The sequence below is a fragment of the Furipterus horrens genome, unplaced genomic scaffold (genome assembly GCF_987537825.1).
Source record: "Furipterus horrens unplaced genomic scaffold, mFurHor1.1.pri manual_scaffold_2, whole genome shotgun sequence".
In the NCBI taxonomy this organism is placed as follows: domain Eukaryota; kingdom Metazoa; phylum Chordata; class Mammalia; order Chiroptera; family Furipteridae; genus Furipterus; species Furipterus horrens.
Window position 1 is genome coordinate 203,834,129 of NW_028327172.1, and position 14,928 is coordinate 203,849,056.

Sequence of the window (14,928 nt, forward strand, 5' to 3'; positions counted from 1 at the left end):
GTGAGCTCCCGCTGAAACGCAGTGCTTCCCGCAGCACTTCCCGAGAACGGCCTTTGCGGTGTCTCCTTGGGACCCAGGAAGGAGTCACCATACAGGAACGGCAGTTCCAGGATCTCTTGAGCTACAGAGTTCACTGACCTACTGAAGGCACAAGAGCCGACCTCATGTGCCAGGCAGTGATGGCAGAAAGAGCAGCAAGCCTAAGGACATTTTATTCCTTTTTGTGAAGTAGCATGAAGAAGGAATAAAGTGAGTAAGAAAAACACATCATCTCAGTGCTTTCCACTAGATAGCAAAATGGATTGACACCAGGGAAAGATATGAGTTGCATGGGGAAAGGGCGAGCGTTGCCGGGTAGCACCAATTCAAACCACTTCTGATTAAGGTAAGGCAGGGAACCCTTGCCGGTGGTTAAGCATTTGTTGAGAAGCTAGTGGGCCCAGATCATTTATGTAGATGCCTAGTTAAGTTTGTTATACAGAAATGCAGAAGTCTCATCAAAAAGAAAGAAAACAGCTGTTATGAGTTGAATTGCGTCCCCTCCCTCCACCTGAGTACCACAGAATGTGACTTTTTTTTGGAAATATGGTCATTGAAGATGTGTTAAGATGAGGTCATACTGGAGTAGGGTGGGCCCCTAATCCCCTATCACTGGTGTCCTTATGAAAAAGAAAAAGACACTTGAACAGAAATAGACACACAGAGAAGGAAGCCAATGTGAAGAGACACAGGGAGAAAATGGCCATCTACCAGCCGAGGAGAGAGGCTTGAACAGATTCTTCCTTCCCAATCCAGAGAAGGAACCACCGCAGCCGATTTTAATTTCACAGTTCTAGCCTCTAGAGCTGTGAGACAGTAAACTTCTGTTACTTAAAGCACCCAGCCTGGGGTCCTCTGTCACAGCAGCCCGAGACACCTAACACAGAGCATCTCACAATAGCAGAGTGCCTGGATCTCGAAGGCATGCGTGGGTCCTGGATCTACCCCTTACTGGCCATGTGACTCAGGTCAAGTCATTAAAAAACTTTAAAATTCTCAACTTCCTTTTCTCTCAAATGTAGATAATCAGGAGTGATATTCAAAATATTCAACAGCCTATTAGCCATGTCATTGAGGCTGCCAAACACACCTGTGGCCACTAGAGAGTGGCTCTAGGTCATTCTTAAAGATACATTCCAGTTTTGGGTGACTAGACAGGCACCAAGCATTTACCTGCTGAGGTGACAGCAACATGTGTACCAGCGTTCTGTCTATTCCTTTGGGGTCTGGTCAAATCAGGCCAGGGATGGGACCACTGTGGAGGAACCTCTTAGAGGCCCCAGGCTAATGGAGGCTCCCTGGTAGTGCCCACCTGGGTCTCTCCTGGGCTGGAGTATTCAGTGGAAACAGGTGTGAGGTAAGGGGCTCATTCAAGGAATACAGAGAAGCTGTTACTTGCCAACCTATATAGAAGTATTTTAATATTTCAACACTCAGCTGGGCATTCCTGACTTTTACCTGCTGAATATCAGGCCTGTGATAACTCCAGACAATTATACAGTTTTGAGAAGATTAGACGACACGTGTCATGTGCTTAGCAAAATGCCTGGCATATGGTAAGTGCTCAGTAAATACCAGTTACATTATTATTGAGAAGAATGGTACTTAAATGGAGCTAAATTTATTAAGCATTAATTAAGCACCTACTATGTGCCAGGCACTAGCCCAGGCACTAGGAACACAGAGATGAATATGGCATAATCCCTGCCCTCAAGGAGTTTATTTTTAGCAGAGCTGAGATTCCCCTCTTTACTTCCCTACTTTTCATAACAAAGGGAGATGAGGCTCTTTCGGTATTTCAGTGCCTGTCATTGTTGGCTCCACCTTTGTGTCCACACTAGATGCCTTCGTGCATTCCTCATTTGAGTATTTCTTTGGAGACTTGCTTATGTCATGGCTTGACTTAAGTGATCCTGATCTAGTAGGTTCTAAACAAACAAGCGAACAAAAACTTGTATTGAGACCTGACTTCAACTGATTTTATTTCTATTAAGACAAAAAATGTCAGGCTGGGCTAATACCTGCCTAGTATTATTTTTCCAAAGAGGGCACCAAAAAATAATTTGTGGTAAAAATCAGAATTGCTGCTATGGTCACATTTTTCCAAAGATGGTAACCATCCAATTCTTCTCTCCATGTATGCACAAGGCATCATTTCAACCCCATCTAGAAGTAGAGTCTATTTATCTACCTTCTTGAATCTAGGCTGGCTTGTGAAGAACTTTGACCACATGGATATGGTGGGAGTGACTCAATGCCAATTCCAGAACCAGCCTTTAAGAGGACTGGCAACTTCCACTTTGCTGTGGTCTGAAGGTTTCTGTCTCCTGGAAGTTTGTATGTGAAATTCTAACTCCAAGGTGATGGTATTGGGAGATGGGGTGTTTGGGAGGTGATTAGGTCATGAATGCTCTGCCCTCATGACTTGGATTTACATCTTGATTAAAGAGGCCCCAGAGAGCTCACATTCCACCACAGTGAGGTCACCACGAAAAGATGGTCATAGGGAAGTGGGTTCTCTCTGGACATTGAATTTGCCTGCATCATGATCTTGAACTTCCCAGTCTCCAGATCTGTGAGAAATAAACTTCTGTTGATTTTAAGCTACCAGTACATGGTAGCTGAAAATTTTGTTATAAGAGGCAGAATGGACTGAGTCACCCTTCTGCTCTCTTGAAACACCTGCTCTTGGGCAGCTCCTTCTGGGAACCCAGGTGCCATGTTGTGGGAAGCCCAATATGGAGAGACATGATAGGTGCTCCAGCTGACAGCTTCAGCTGAGTTCCTAGCTAACAGACAGCATCAACCACTAGCCATATGAGCAAGCCGACTTGGACATCCAGCCCAGCCAAGTCTTTAGAGGACCACAGCCCCAGCCTCCAGCCAGCTGAGCCTAGTCAACCCACAAAACCACAAGAGACTATGATAAATTAATATTCAAGCCACTGGTTTTGGGTGGTTTATTGAATAGCAATAGATAATCAGAATCCTGCTCTTATGAACCTCAAATATTGGCAACCTGTAAGCACTGTGAAAGGGCCAGGGCGCGGGGAGTCTAAAGTCTGGGCTCTCACAACAGCTCTGTCCCTAACAAGCTCTGTGACTTTTATCACTCTGTCCCTCTGTTTCTTTTCTTGTATAATAAGGGTCCAGATTGCTAAGATTCCTCATATTTCTAATGCTCTGTGGCGCCATAATCTCTCTTGAATGATATGAATACCACCTTCTCCAACCTTTTGTACAGAGTTCCATTCAAATGTAAAATTCTGCTTTAATTTCACAGAATCATAGATCTCCAAGGTCATCTGGCCCAACCTGCTCATTGTGTAGGAGAGGATAAGTCACAGAGAGGTGATGCTGTCCCAGGTTCCACACTCACTGCTTCCACCCCTGCTCCCTTTCTAAAGTTTTTGTCCAATTTCTCCTTGCTTCACTTTGCAAAGGGGTCATTGCTTCCTCTTTCTCAAATGCCCTGGGATTTGATGAGTAAAATCGCCAACGTGTGCTTTCTGTGCCTGCATAGTCTTTGAACTTGTCCTGTCCCAGCTTTCCACATGGACCCGGATTTTTATTTTTTGTGTTTTCTCTTTTCTCAATGTTTTTTCTTTTACTTTTTTTTTATTATGGTAAAATATTGGTAACATAAAATTTGCCGTTCTAACCATTTCTAAGCATACTAAAGGGCTCTAGTTTCCATGGTTCATTCCTTGTTCTTTCAGCCTGTATGATACCTCATATCTGGAGAGACCAGCTGTGGACCATCTCTCCAGGAATCTGCAGCACTCAGCTGCTTGAGGCTACTGGACTAAGAGCCTCGAGGCCAGAGGATCAGGTCTAAGCTTGGTCATTCCCACCACCTAGTTCAGCATATACATGCTCAAGAAATGTTTGCTGAGTGAATAAGTGACCCTATCTGTTAAAAGAGAGCTTCCTAAGACTCTCTTATATCACCTTAAGATTGCTTGTCCTGTCCCATGGGAATAGACAGGGTTAATAAATGGCAACCATAGTGTCATATGAGGGCCTATGAAGAACACATTTGTGCCTCTTTCTCCAAAGGGAAGCTCCTTGGTGCAACGGCAGGTACAAGATAAGCTCATAAATACCCTATGTGACAGCTTCTTTTTAGAATTCATGTTTACTTGCCATGTTGTGTTTCTGTTAGAGAACAAAGAGAAATTTGCCCTTTGGTGACTGAATGAGATCAAAGCATTATAATCAGTGTCACCAAGGGCTGACAGATTCTGCCCCATGAATGTAATAAAAATGAACAGATCACGGCCATCCTTTGAAACATTGGCTCAAATATGCCCATGAACCATGGCCGTGGGCTGCAACTAAATACCTCTTTGTCTGCCCCCCAGGCCAGGTGACCACAGCAGCTTGGGGCAGCACCACTGTCTGGACCTTGAAAGGAATCACAGCTTTGGCGGAAAGCAAGAATATCTGTCTTTAACGGGGATGAACAGACAGTAAAACCCTTTGGCCTGGCTTTGTCTCTACCATCTGAAACTCCTATCTCACTGCGATTCCAAGTTGCAGAGGAAAGCCTGGCCCAGAGAGGCTATCCCCCAACTGTGAATGGTTCTCTTGGCTGTCATGGCCACAGCCACTGCCGCGTGGGGGACGCTGCAGCTGGTTGGGTGAGACACGTCTTCAGAGAGATGCCATGACCCGGTCGGAGTGGGGAAGATAAAAACCGGCATCCACAGTATTGTGAAGGACAGCCTAATGGACAATAAATATTTTACCAGCTCTGGCCATTTATATGAAATGCCACCTTTTCACCCTCGCTAGCAAATTGTTTTCTTTGTTTTGTTTCTTTCCCTTCCCAAACCCATTATTCTTTCATAGTGCACAGGGAAAAACAACATTTCTGTCACTTCCTCAGCCAACTCTGTGTACCAGGAGGTCCTCGTTAATGTTAATCTTCTTTTTTGTCCCCTGACCATAGCTGCTGGATGAAAATTGCCCCCTCCCCCCCACTGAGACAAAAATCAGATGGGAGGACAATGTAGGTGATTCTACTTTAGATAGTCATTAGGCTTTTTTCTTAAAATAAGCCTTCCAGAGCGACAGGGTCAGTCCTTCTCTTGGCTTGAAGTGGAGGCCAGTGGCCCCCAAGTCAGCTGCTTCTATTTTGAGCTCCCCAAGTCCAGAAAGTGGTAACCTCGCCTCCCTGAGGGCCAGGCAGCTGGCCTGCCTCAGCTCCTGCATGCAGCCTCTCTGCATCTACATTTCCATAAATTTACATCAGGTTTGTGCTAAATCAAATATCCCCCCCCACACACACACATAGAAGAAATGAAATGCATTATCAATAAGTGCAACAAATTTGAATAATCTGAGAGGCCAGTGACTTTTCCTGTCTCTTCTTCATTTAATTCCTTCCTTGGGCCACTGCTCCTCCCACACCCCCCATGAATCCAACAAGTCTTTCTCCACATCCACCCCTGTGCCCAAGGTTTTCCACTTTTCTCCCCTGGTTCTTGATTGTCTGGCCTCTCATCAGGAGCCCAAGGCCCCACATCTCCCCCTGCCTCTCCTTTCCTATCTCGCCTCCTCCAGCAGATAGCCCTTCCCTGCTGGTGTCTCTGTGCCTCCTCCTGGAACTCTTCCATCCGCAGAAGGAGCTGCCCCTCTGCTTCCGCTAGTCCCCAACCCCTGCCCCATAACACCCCAGCCAATCAGGCCCGTGCCTGGGCCCCCTCAGGATGACAATTGCGGGTCCCCAGCCTGCCAGGCCATCATCAGCCCCACTCTGTCAATTTGAGCACCTCCTGGCGGTTCAGCGGGGAGTGGAACTTACTTCCACCCTCTGCTGCCTGGCTGATTGGCAGCCAGCGGAGCTGGGGGCGGGAAGCAGCCAGCAACTGATTGTTTGCTCCCACGCAGGGAGGCTTTGGGGGGGCAGAGGGAGGACCCAGGGGCTCGGGGGCTATGAGATTGAGGATGCTCTGAGTCAGGAACCCGGCCAGAATCCCCTGCCTGCTTGGCTGCCGGCCCTGGTAGAAAAATGGATGAAGCCCTTTGCAAAGTGTCCCCAGGTAGGAGGAAGAGAGGAATTTATCTTAAACAGAATTGAGGCCAGTGGCCCCAGGACCTCAGGTCTCAGGGCCCTGCAGGAAGCCTGACTGCAGTGCACACTGGGATAGGCAGTCCCCTGCCCCTGGATGAAATCCAGAACAAAGGAAGGCATTTAGCAGCCAGCCCACGGGGCCTCCTGGCAGGACCTGTCAAAATGGCCTTCCCTTGACAAGAGCAAGAACTGGGGACCTTGGCTCACATAGAGCTAATTAAAATATATGTATTTTATAAAATATGTATATATATCTACCACTATAAACCACAGTCATTATGAATAATTTTCTTCCCAGGCTCATCAGACTGGGTTTCTTAATTCATTGAGGAGAAAAGAGGCTTGGGAAAGGAGTGGCCATGAATATGGCCCAGCTGTACAGTTCAAAGAAAAACTGAGCCAAAAATCTCTCCTGGAGATTGGCTTCGTTTCCTTTAATGAGAACTCTGACATTTTTGCTTGGGCAGCCAGAATTTGAACGGAAAATACTGTCGGGAGAAGTTGTATCAAAAGCTTTATGGTTTCCCCCCGGGTGTCTGGGGCAGTTGGGACTTGGCCAGGGTGATCCTGCCAGTCAGTAGAAAACCTGTAACGAGAGGATCGGGTTTCCAACAATAAGTTCACGTTGTTCTTTCCCAGTCTCTCCAGAGACTTTTTTTGTTTTGTTTTGTTTTGTTTCCTTTGTTTTCATCGGTATCTGCTGGTTCAATTTCTTAGATCAAGCTATTTCGGAGTTTCCACATCTAAAACCCTCTCCAGCCTTTGAAAGCGAAAAGCATCACTCAGAAGCATCTAACCACTTTCTTCTAACTCTAAGGTGCATATAAATAAATAAATAAAACTGGCCCCGCGGCTACAATATATATGGAAAAATTGGGTCCCTAGAGATCTTTCAGAGTGCTAAGGGAACTTGAAAATAGAGTCTAAAAAATAAACGAACCAGCAAAACAGAAAGCCTCATAGACAGGGAGAGTGGACTGATGGTTGCCAGAGGGGAGGCGGTTTGAGGGTCTGGGAGAAACAAGCGAAGGGATTCAGAAGTACAGATTGGTGGTTACAAAACAGCCATGGGGATGCAAAGGACAACATGGGGAATACAGTCACGAATACTGTAATCACTGTGTATGGGGGCAGGCGGGTACTGGAAACATCGGGGGAACACTTTGCAAATATATGATTATCTAACCGCTATGCTGTACTTCTGAAACTCATACAAAATAACATTGAATGTAAAGTGTAATTGACAAATAAAATAAAAAATAAATAAAACACCCTGATGTGGGCTTTAAAAATATGTCAGTATTAACAGCATTTATTTTTTACATTTACAAAAGGGTAGAAAAGACAGAATATCACACTATGGTAAAAACCAACACCCCCCCCCCCAATAAGTGCATAGAAAAAATATGAGAAATAGGCTAAAATATATATAGCAATTGTCCTAGGTCATAGGAGTTTTATTATCTTCTTTTTAGAGCAAAGCAAATAAAATTCCATTTAACTGTAAAAAAAAAAAGAAAAGAAAAGAAAATAGAGGCCAAAGTCATGTGTTAATACTTAGTCCAAGGTGGGAAATTTAAGTCAAGGGCCCCTGGTCTTAAACTGGTTCTGTGCAAATGGACTGTCGGATAAAGCATTTAATGTAGTGCTTTCATCAGAGGTAAGGCTAGTTGGTCAGCAGTTTTATTAATTTTCCTATTTTTTGAAAAACATTAACCAACAATATAATTGGCTTTGTTTTTGTCAGCCTGGGCTGCTGGTGATGAGGTGTCTAGAAGCCTTCTTATATAGGTGCCTGAAAGCTTAAATGGCATTTAATTATTATTATTACTCAATGTCAGGCTTCATAAATGAAAAGAGATAAAAAAGATTGCTCGCAGCAACACTGCCTTGGTTTGTGATTTCATCACATCTCATAAGTGAAGCAGGTTCGAGCTGGCAGGTGGGGCATGAAACCTCTAAGGAAAACCCAGCAACTGGAGATGTTGTTTCAACTGAGTGGGAAGCTTCTCCACATGCCGGGGAGGGAAGAAGCTCACCATGCTTTGATTTTTCTTCCCAATTTTATTCTAAAATACCTTAAACACTGGCTAACTTCAGAGAAGGAAAGCAAATAGGAGAAATGGCGTCACACAGAGAGTTGTCTTAAAGGTACATGGCCTCTAATGTAAGATTCCTCAGCCCCCAACAGCTTGCTGATGGCCTGTCCTGCTGCCTGAAATACGTCTCAGCGAATGTTCCCAAGGAGCAGCAGTACTGCTCAGCTAAACGTGGTAACTGGAAGGGGCAGGATGCTTTCCCACCTGAATGCCAGCCGAGAGCAAGACACAGACCAGGAAGCAGCGGAAGGCAGATGGACCAAGTTATGTCCACTCTTCCTACAGTCTATTCCTTCGACAGGTCAGAATGGAACCAGATGGTTTGCCAGAGGGCAATATATTGGCAGACAGTACCTGCTTCTTAGCATGAGACATCAGGCTTTTAGGAACAAGAGCTTGGCACTGAGTTAACCCTAGACGTTCAGCTCAGGGATGACCTTCCTTCCACCTCCTTGGATTAAAAAGAGAATAGAATAGGTGGCCCAGCATTGTCAGAAGACTGGATGCTTTAGCTGCATTCTAGCCCCTTCTTTTTCTCTTCTTATTCCCTAGAGCAAAACCTCAATAGTAAGGTTTGCAAACCCTCAAGTCCCAGGACTGGGACTCTGGTCTGCAATGTTATTGAACCCAGGATGAATATAGGATTCGTATACAAGAGGCTCGGAGTAAATGTGCTGACTAGCAGTCTCATAGTCCCTGGCCTGCCAGAATCTGTTGTAGAATCTTCTTCAGATGAGGACCCAACAGGTCATGATGCCAGGGGCTATTGCTTTTTAAGTGCTGCCAGGGAGCATTCAGGCTATCCCGGCTCTTCATCACCACTGTTACCATTTACATCAGTTATTTGTTGATATATAGCAAACCCTCCTAAACATCAGTGGCTTAAAACCACAACAGTTTATGGAGCACATGATCTGTGGGGCAGCCAACTGGGCAAAGCTCAGCTGGGTAGTTCTTCTGGTCTCATCTGTGGCAGCTAGGGGTCAGTGGCCTCACTCACACATGTGGCAGCTGAGTGGTTGTTGGCCATGAATCCCTCGTCATCCAGCAAGCTTTTCTGGGTTTCTTTCTATGGTGGGGATCACAGGTTCCCAAGGACATCAGCAAGGATAAGCCTGACTGCACAGAGTGCTTTAGGCTTCTTCGGTAGCACATTTGCAAACATTGTATCAGCCATAGAGAGTCACATGGCTGAGCCAAGAATCAAAGTTACAGACAATGGCTGGGACACAGGCAGGAAATTATTCATGCCATTTTGCAAACAATCTACCATGTCAACAACACAAGGCCAACAAGAGAATCCAATCTTTCCAACTCACGGGGGTGATGCATACTTCATTTGCAGATCTCCAAGATGCTGAAGAGGGCCTCTTGGAGCCAGACGCCCTCATTGAGTCCCTGTTTCTGCACTTTTCAGGCCTTTGTTTCCCCACTTGATAAATGGGGATGCCATCCACCTCACAGGGTTGATCCAGGATCAATAATGGCTAGAAATAACAAGTACCTATAGGCTGGGTTGCTTTACACTTCACAGCTTCTCACCCTCCCTGCTCCGCTCCACAGGCAGTGCTGCTGCAGGTATGGGAAGCTCACTGCTGGTGGTGGTCCACGGGAGGGTTTTAGGGGGCACAGGAAAAGCACCTTGGCTGACATCGACTTCTGTGAGGCCCACCTGGCCTCTGTCATTCTCTTTCCGTCCTTCGTCTTAGAAGTCTCTGCTGATGATGTGTCTGTAACACCTCTCCTGCCACACTCAGCTTTGGGACCTATTTAGAATGCACTATCATTTTATTTTTAATTTTTTACAGTCTTTATTTTTGACAGCTGATAAGCAATGTTAATTGTATAACACGTGCTTTACCCATTCAGGTGTTCAACCAATGTTTGGAGCACCTGCCGTGTGCCAAGGCCCTGTACCTGCCTTTCATCAGGGGCGGGGGCGGGGTGGGGGGCTTCCAGTCTCACGGCCCGAGCCTGGTGGTGGGCAGGAAAGGGCAGGATTGGGGGATATGCTTCTTGCCGGGACCCTCAGGTGCCCACCCTGCCTGCCTGCCTCCCGTCCTGCAAAGCGGTGATGCTGGGGTCACGGGTTTCCTCCGGGCTGAGACCCGGGCCGCCCCTTCCCCAGGAGTCCGGGCGCCAGCCGGGGGCGGCCGTCGGGGTCCCGGGCCGCGCGAGGGTGGGCGTGGAGGAGGCCACGGCCGGCAGGGCTGTGGCTGCGGGCCCGGGCCGGGCTCCTCCTCCCTTTCCTCCCGCCGAGGCTGACGTGGAGGCGACAGCGCGGGCGGCTGCGGGAGGCGTCGGCGCAGCGGCTCCGAGGCTCCAGGCCCTCGCGGGCCGGGTGGCTGCGACGGCGGCGGCGCAGCAGGAGGCGCAGGCGGAGGCGGAGGCGGAGGAGGGTGGCGTCCATGCAGCCCGCCCGCACTTGCAGGAGGAGGCCATGAACGGCGACCGGACCGAGAGCGACTGGCAGGGGCTGGTGAGCGAGGTGAGGCCAAGGCGCCGGCCAGGCAGGATGGGCAGGGCCGAGCGCCCGCCAGCCCCGGACCCCTGCTCCCCGGGCGGCCGAGCAGGGGCAGGGACGTGCGGGCGGGGAAGGCGCACCCGGTGGCCGCGGCCCCTTGGCCCCGCGCGACCTGCCAGGTGTGCTGTTCCTCCTGCACTTTCCGGTCTATCTCGGTGCCACTTTCTTCCACGCCATCTGGTGACAGCCTTTGGGGAGGGGCCCTCCCTGCGGCAGAGCTTGGCCCTGGATTGGAGAGAGAAGCCTGGGGATCCGGGAGGGGTAGGAGCCAAGCCCCACCCGCCTCCTAGTCACCACTCTTTAGCAGCCAAGCGATTGGACGCCCCGTGCTGAAGCGGAAAGGTGGTGCCAGAGGGAAATCCGGGCCCTGGGGTGACACCCGGGCCAGGTGGCATTACCCGCAGGACAGCGGAGATTTGGGTGGGGGAATTCAGGTTCCTCGGCAGCCTTCATTCATTCACTATTCCACTAAATCAAGGCGTGTTTACTGTAGGCCTACTAAATGAAACAGGTGCAAAAGTCATTCGATTTGTGGAAGCAGAGAAACCATGTCCTCCTATTTTGTCATAAACACCCCTGGGTCTGGGTTTTGGACTCCTATGCTATTTCCTCTTCAGTCCACCCTGACAGTTCTTGGCTTGGGAGGGACTACCTGACTTCTCCAGGTGAGAGGGTTTGCTGATGTCCCCTTCTCACAGGTAAGCTGCCTGGCTTACTACCGTTTGTGATGGCAGTCACCTAAGTCACCTAGCCAGGCTGACCACCCACCAGAAATTCTCCCTTCTGTCCCTTCTGAGAATTATCCTCCATCCCAAGGCCCACATGGGGCTTCTTTTCCTTTACTCCTGTGCACACACGCAGACTGTAATGGTTTGCTCTCTTCTTTCTATTGTGGGGGATTGGAAGGGAAATCCTGAACTGACGTTCTCTTCTAAACATTCTCTGGGCCTCCAGATCAGCCTGATAACGTGTATGCAAAGCATTGTCTTTCTGAGGAGGAATGAGAGGTCAGAGCTTCTCCTATGGTTTAATTTGTTTACTCTGGGTCTAGTAGTTGAAAGCTTCTAACTCTACATCATCCCCATCTCCCCTAACATTCAGGCTTTAGGCTGAGGGACAGATCCTCTGGGCATCTTTTCTCTAGGCCCATCAAGAATCATACCCAGCAGTCAAGGAGGCTGGAGGTGGTTCTTCATACTAGTCCAGTGTTGAACTCTGGAATATCAGCAGATTATTCAGCACACCCACAAATACTCATCAGATGCCTGTTAGGTGTTAGGAACATTGCTAGGTCCTTGGGATTCAGTGGTGAAGCGAGAACCCCTTCTGCCATCAAAGGACTCCTGGAGCATAAGGTAGTTTGAGAGGAGCCTTCCCAAACTCTACCAATACTAAGAATACAACAGGTGAACGTGAAGTGTGGAAAACCAAAGGAAGGAGGTGCACTGTATTGTAATCGAGTGGTCTCACTGCTAGGCTGTGTGCTTTCTTTGGCTTTCTTCCAGTGGTCTACACACTGAGCACCGTACACTGCAGGTGCTCAGAAAATGCTTGCAGAACAAAGTCGAGATCCAGGACTTGTCTCACCTGTCCCAGCTGCATTTCTCCAGTTATGCCTTCTTGCCTTCCACTGACATTCATTAAAGGCTTAAGACGCAGAAAGCACACAGCAAGGGGCCAGGGCATGTGAAACTGAATGCGACGTGCTTCCTGCCTTCCCCATAGCTAATAGCTATTGCTTGTCTCCATCTTTGCTGTTAAGCCTTGTACGTGGCCTCATTCTCATAATGGTATAAAGGAGAAATTATTTCTTATTTTACAGATTAAGAGACTGTGGCTCAGACAGGCTAAGGAACTTGTTCAGAATCTCACAGCTGGAGGAGCCGCATTGGAACCTTGGTCTGTCTGACTTCAGAGAGGCCACACTTTGTGTTTTATTTTGTTTTGTTTTATTTTATTTATCCTCACCCAAGGACATTTTTCCACTTCTTTCTAGAGAAAGAGGAAGGGAAAGAGAGAAACATCGATTGGTTGCCTCCTGTATGTGCCCAGACTAGGGATTGAACCTACAACCTAGGTACGTGCCCTGACTAGCAATTGAACACTCAGCCTTTTGGTTATGAGTCAGTGCTCCAACCAACTGAGCCACACCAGCCAGAGCACACACTTTGTATTTTAATCATCTGTTCATCTCTCTCTATCTTCTACTAGACAGTAGGTTCTCCAGGTGAGGGGACCATGTGTTATTCATTTTTGACTCCTCAGAAACTGGATTAAATGTTTCTCAGAACATGATCTACAGATCACCTGCATCAGAGTCATTTTAGTCACTTTGCATTTGGGGGAAAAATGCAAGATTTTGAGTCTCACCACAAATCTACTGTAATGAATTGAAATCTTCCTGCTTGCCCTCTGATAGATACATCTACCTAATGTTCCTTCCCCCTACCCTCATGAATGTGAACTTACTTGGAAATAGGGCCTTTGCAGATATAATCAAGTTTAGAATCTCAGGATGATATCATCCTAGGTTTCGGGTGGGTCCTAACTCTGAGTGGTGTCCCGAGAAGGTAGACTTGAGCTATAGGGGTACAAGGGAAGAGGCTGTGAGAAGGTTAAGACACACCCAGAGGAAGGCCGTATGAAGATGGGGACAGAAATGGGAGTTCTGCAACCACAAGCCAGAGAATGTCAAGGGTGGCCAGCGGCCACCGGAAGCTGGAAGAGGCCTGGGACACATTCTGCTCCAGAGCCTCTGGAAAGAACCAATGCTGCTCTCATGTTGAGTTTGGACTTCTGGCCTCCCCAACTGTGAGAGAATAAAATTCTGTGTTTTAAGCCACTTAGTTTGTGGTAATTTGTTATGGAAGCCATAGTAAACTAATACACATAGGACATGAAATTACCTGCGGATATAGCCCCAAATCTACCTTTTTTACAAACTGACCTACCCAGGTGAGTCCCCTGCCCACTCAAGTTCAGCTTGCCAGGTGTGGACTCGGCCTGGCGTGGAGGATTGGCTGGTACTCAGCCAGGTAGGGTTTAAGGAAGAGTGTAGTCAGTGGCCAGTGATACTTCAGAGTGATTTTGGCCCCCAGCCAAAGGAACTGGGGAAGAGGCCACCAGACAGCTGACCTGGGACAGATGGCCTTTTTGACACATACCTGTTTCTTCAGAAGTCCCGGTTTCTGCCTCTCACTCAGGGTCTGCACTCCTGAACCCTTCCCCGCCCAGAGCCCTGCGCTCACGTTCAATCAGTGTGCTTCCTTAGCTTGCCTCCAGGAAGCAGTTTTCATTTAAAATGATTCTGCAGAGATCAGTTTTATTTTCATATTTTTAGTATAACAAGCTGAAATTACAGTCTTTTCTCAGGCCCTGGAGTAAACACAGCCATGCATGCGAAAGAGGCATGGCTGGTATTCTATTTTGAAAATTAAATGTTTGGGGAGGGGGAAATGTTCTTCTTATCACCACCTGAGGTGATCTTCCAAAATTGGAGGAAAATCTTGAAATACAACCATGCAAACAATCAATAGCTTTTCATTTCCCAGATACAAATCTTGGTCATCGCTCAGCCTACTGCCCTATGATAAACCGTGCCTAACTCAATCTTGATTAATTAATTAGACAGCAGTCACTCTCCTGTTCCTTGAATGTATTGTATGCAGTGGCTGCGAGGCAGAAGATGGTTAACTCTGGGCCTCTGCTGAAGCACAGCCACTGAGTTGGAAGAGAGGGGTCGGAGCGAAATATAGTCTGGCTCTGCGGTTAAGGGCACAGTCCTGGGTCTTGGTTGTTGACAGAGATCTGGGGTTGAGTTTTGACTCTACCTCTTCCTTGATGCAGATGCTCAAAAACCCAACCTGAAGTGGTTCAGATCAGGGGAAAATTATTGGCTGATGCTTTGGATTGAATTGTGTCTCCCCAAAAAAGATATGTTCAAGTCCTAACCCCCCTGTATCTATAGAATCTTGGGAGATGTAATCAAGTGAAGGTGAGGGCATTAGAATGGGCTCCTAATCCAATGGCCAGCATTCTTAGAATAAGAAGAGGGAAATTTGGACACAGAGATGCACAGAAAGGAGAAAAGGTGAAGTCACAGAGGAAAGAAGGCTGTGTGAACAGAGGCAGATGTTGGAGTTACGCAGCCCAAGCTAAGGGATATGCCAGGATCAATGGCCGCTACG

The 14,928-nt window shown here is 47.6% G+C and overlaps 1 protein-coding gene across 2 annotated transcripts in view; it reads left to right on the top strand.

The window, feature by feature from the left end:
• The first annotated feature begins 10,402 nt into the window (after positions 1-10,402).
• The window catches only part of CCDC149 (coiled-coil domain containing 149), a 99,479-nt gene continuing 94,953 nt past the window's right edge, over positions 10,403-14,928 (top strand). The window contains exon 1 of one of the 2 annotated variants that reach the window (XM_090267015.1): positions 10,403-10,705. In XM_090267015.1, the coding sequence (XP_090123141.1) occupies positions 10,658-10,705 (48 nt within the window). In that variant the 5' untranslated portion in view covers positions 10,403-10,657. The remainder of the gene's footprint in view (positions 10,706-14,928) is intronic. The other variant, XM_090267014.1, reaches the window with a different exon arrangement.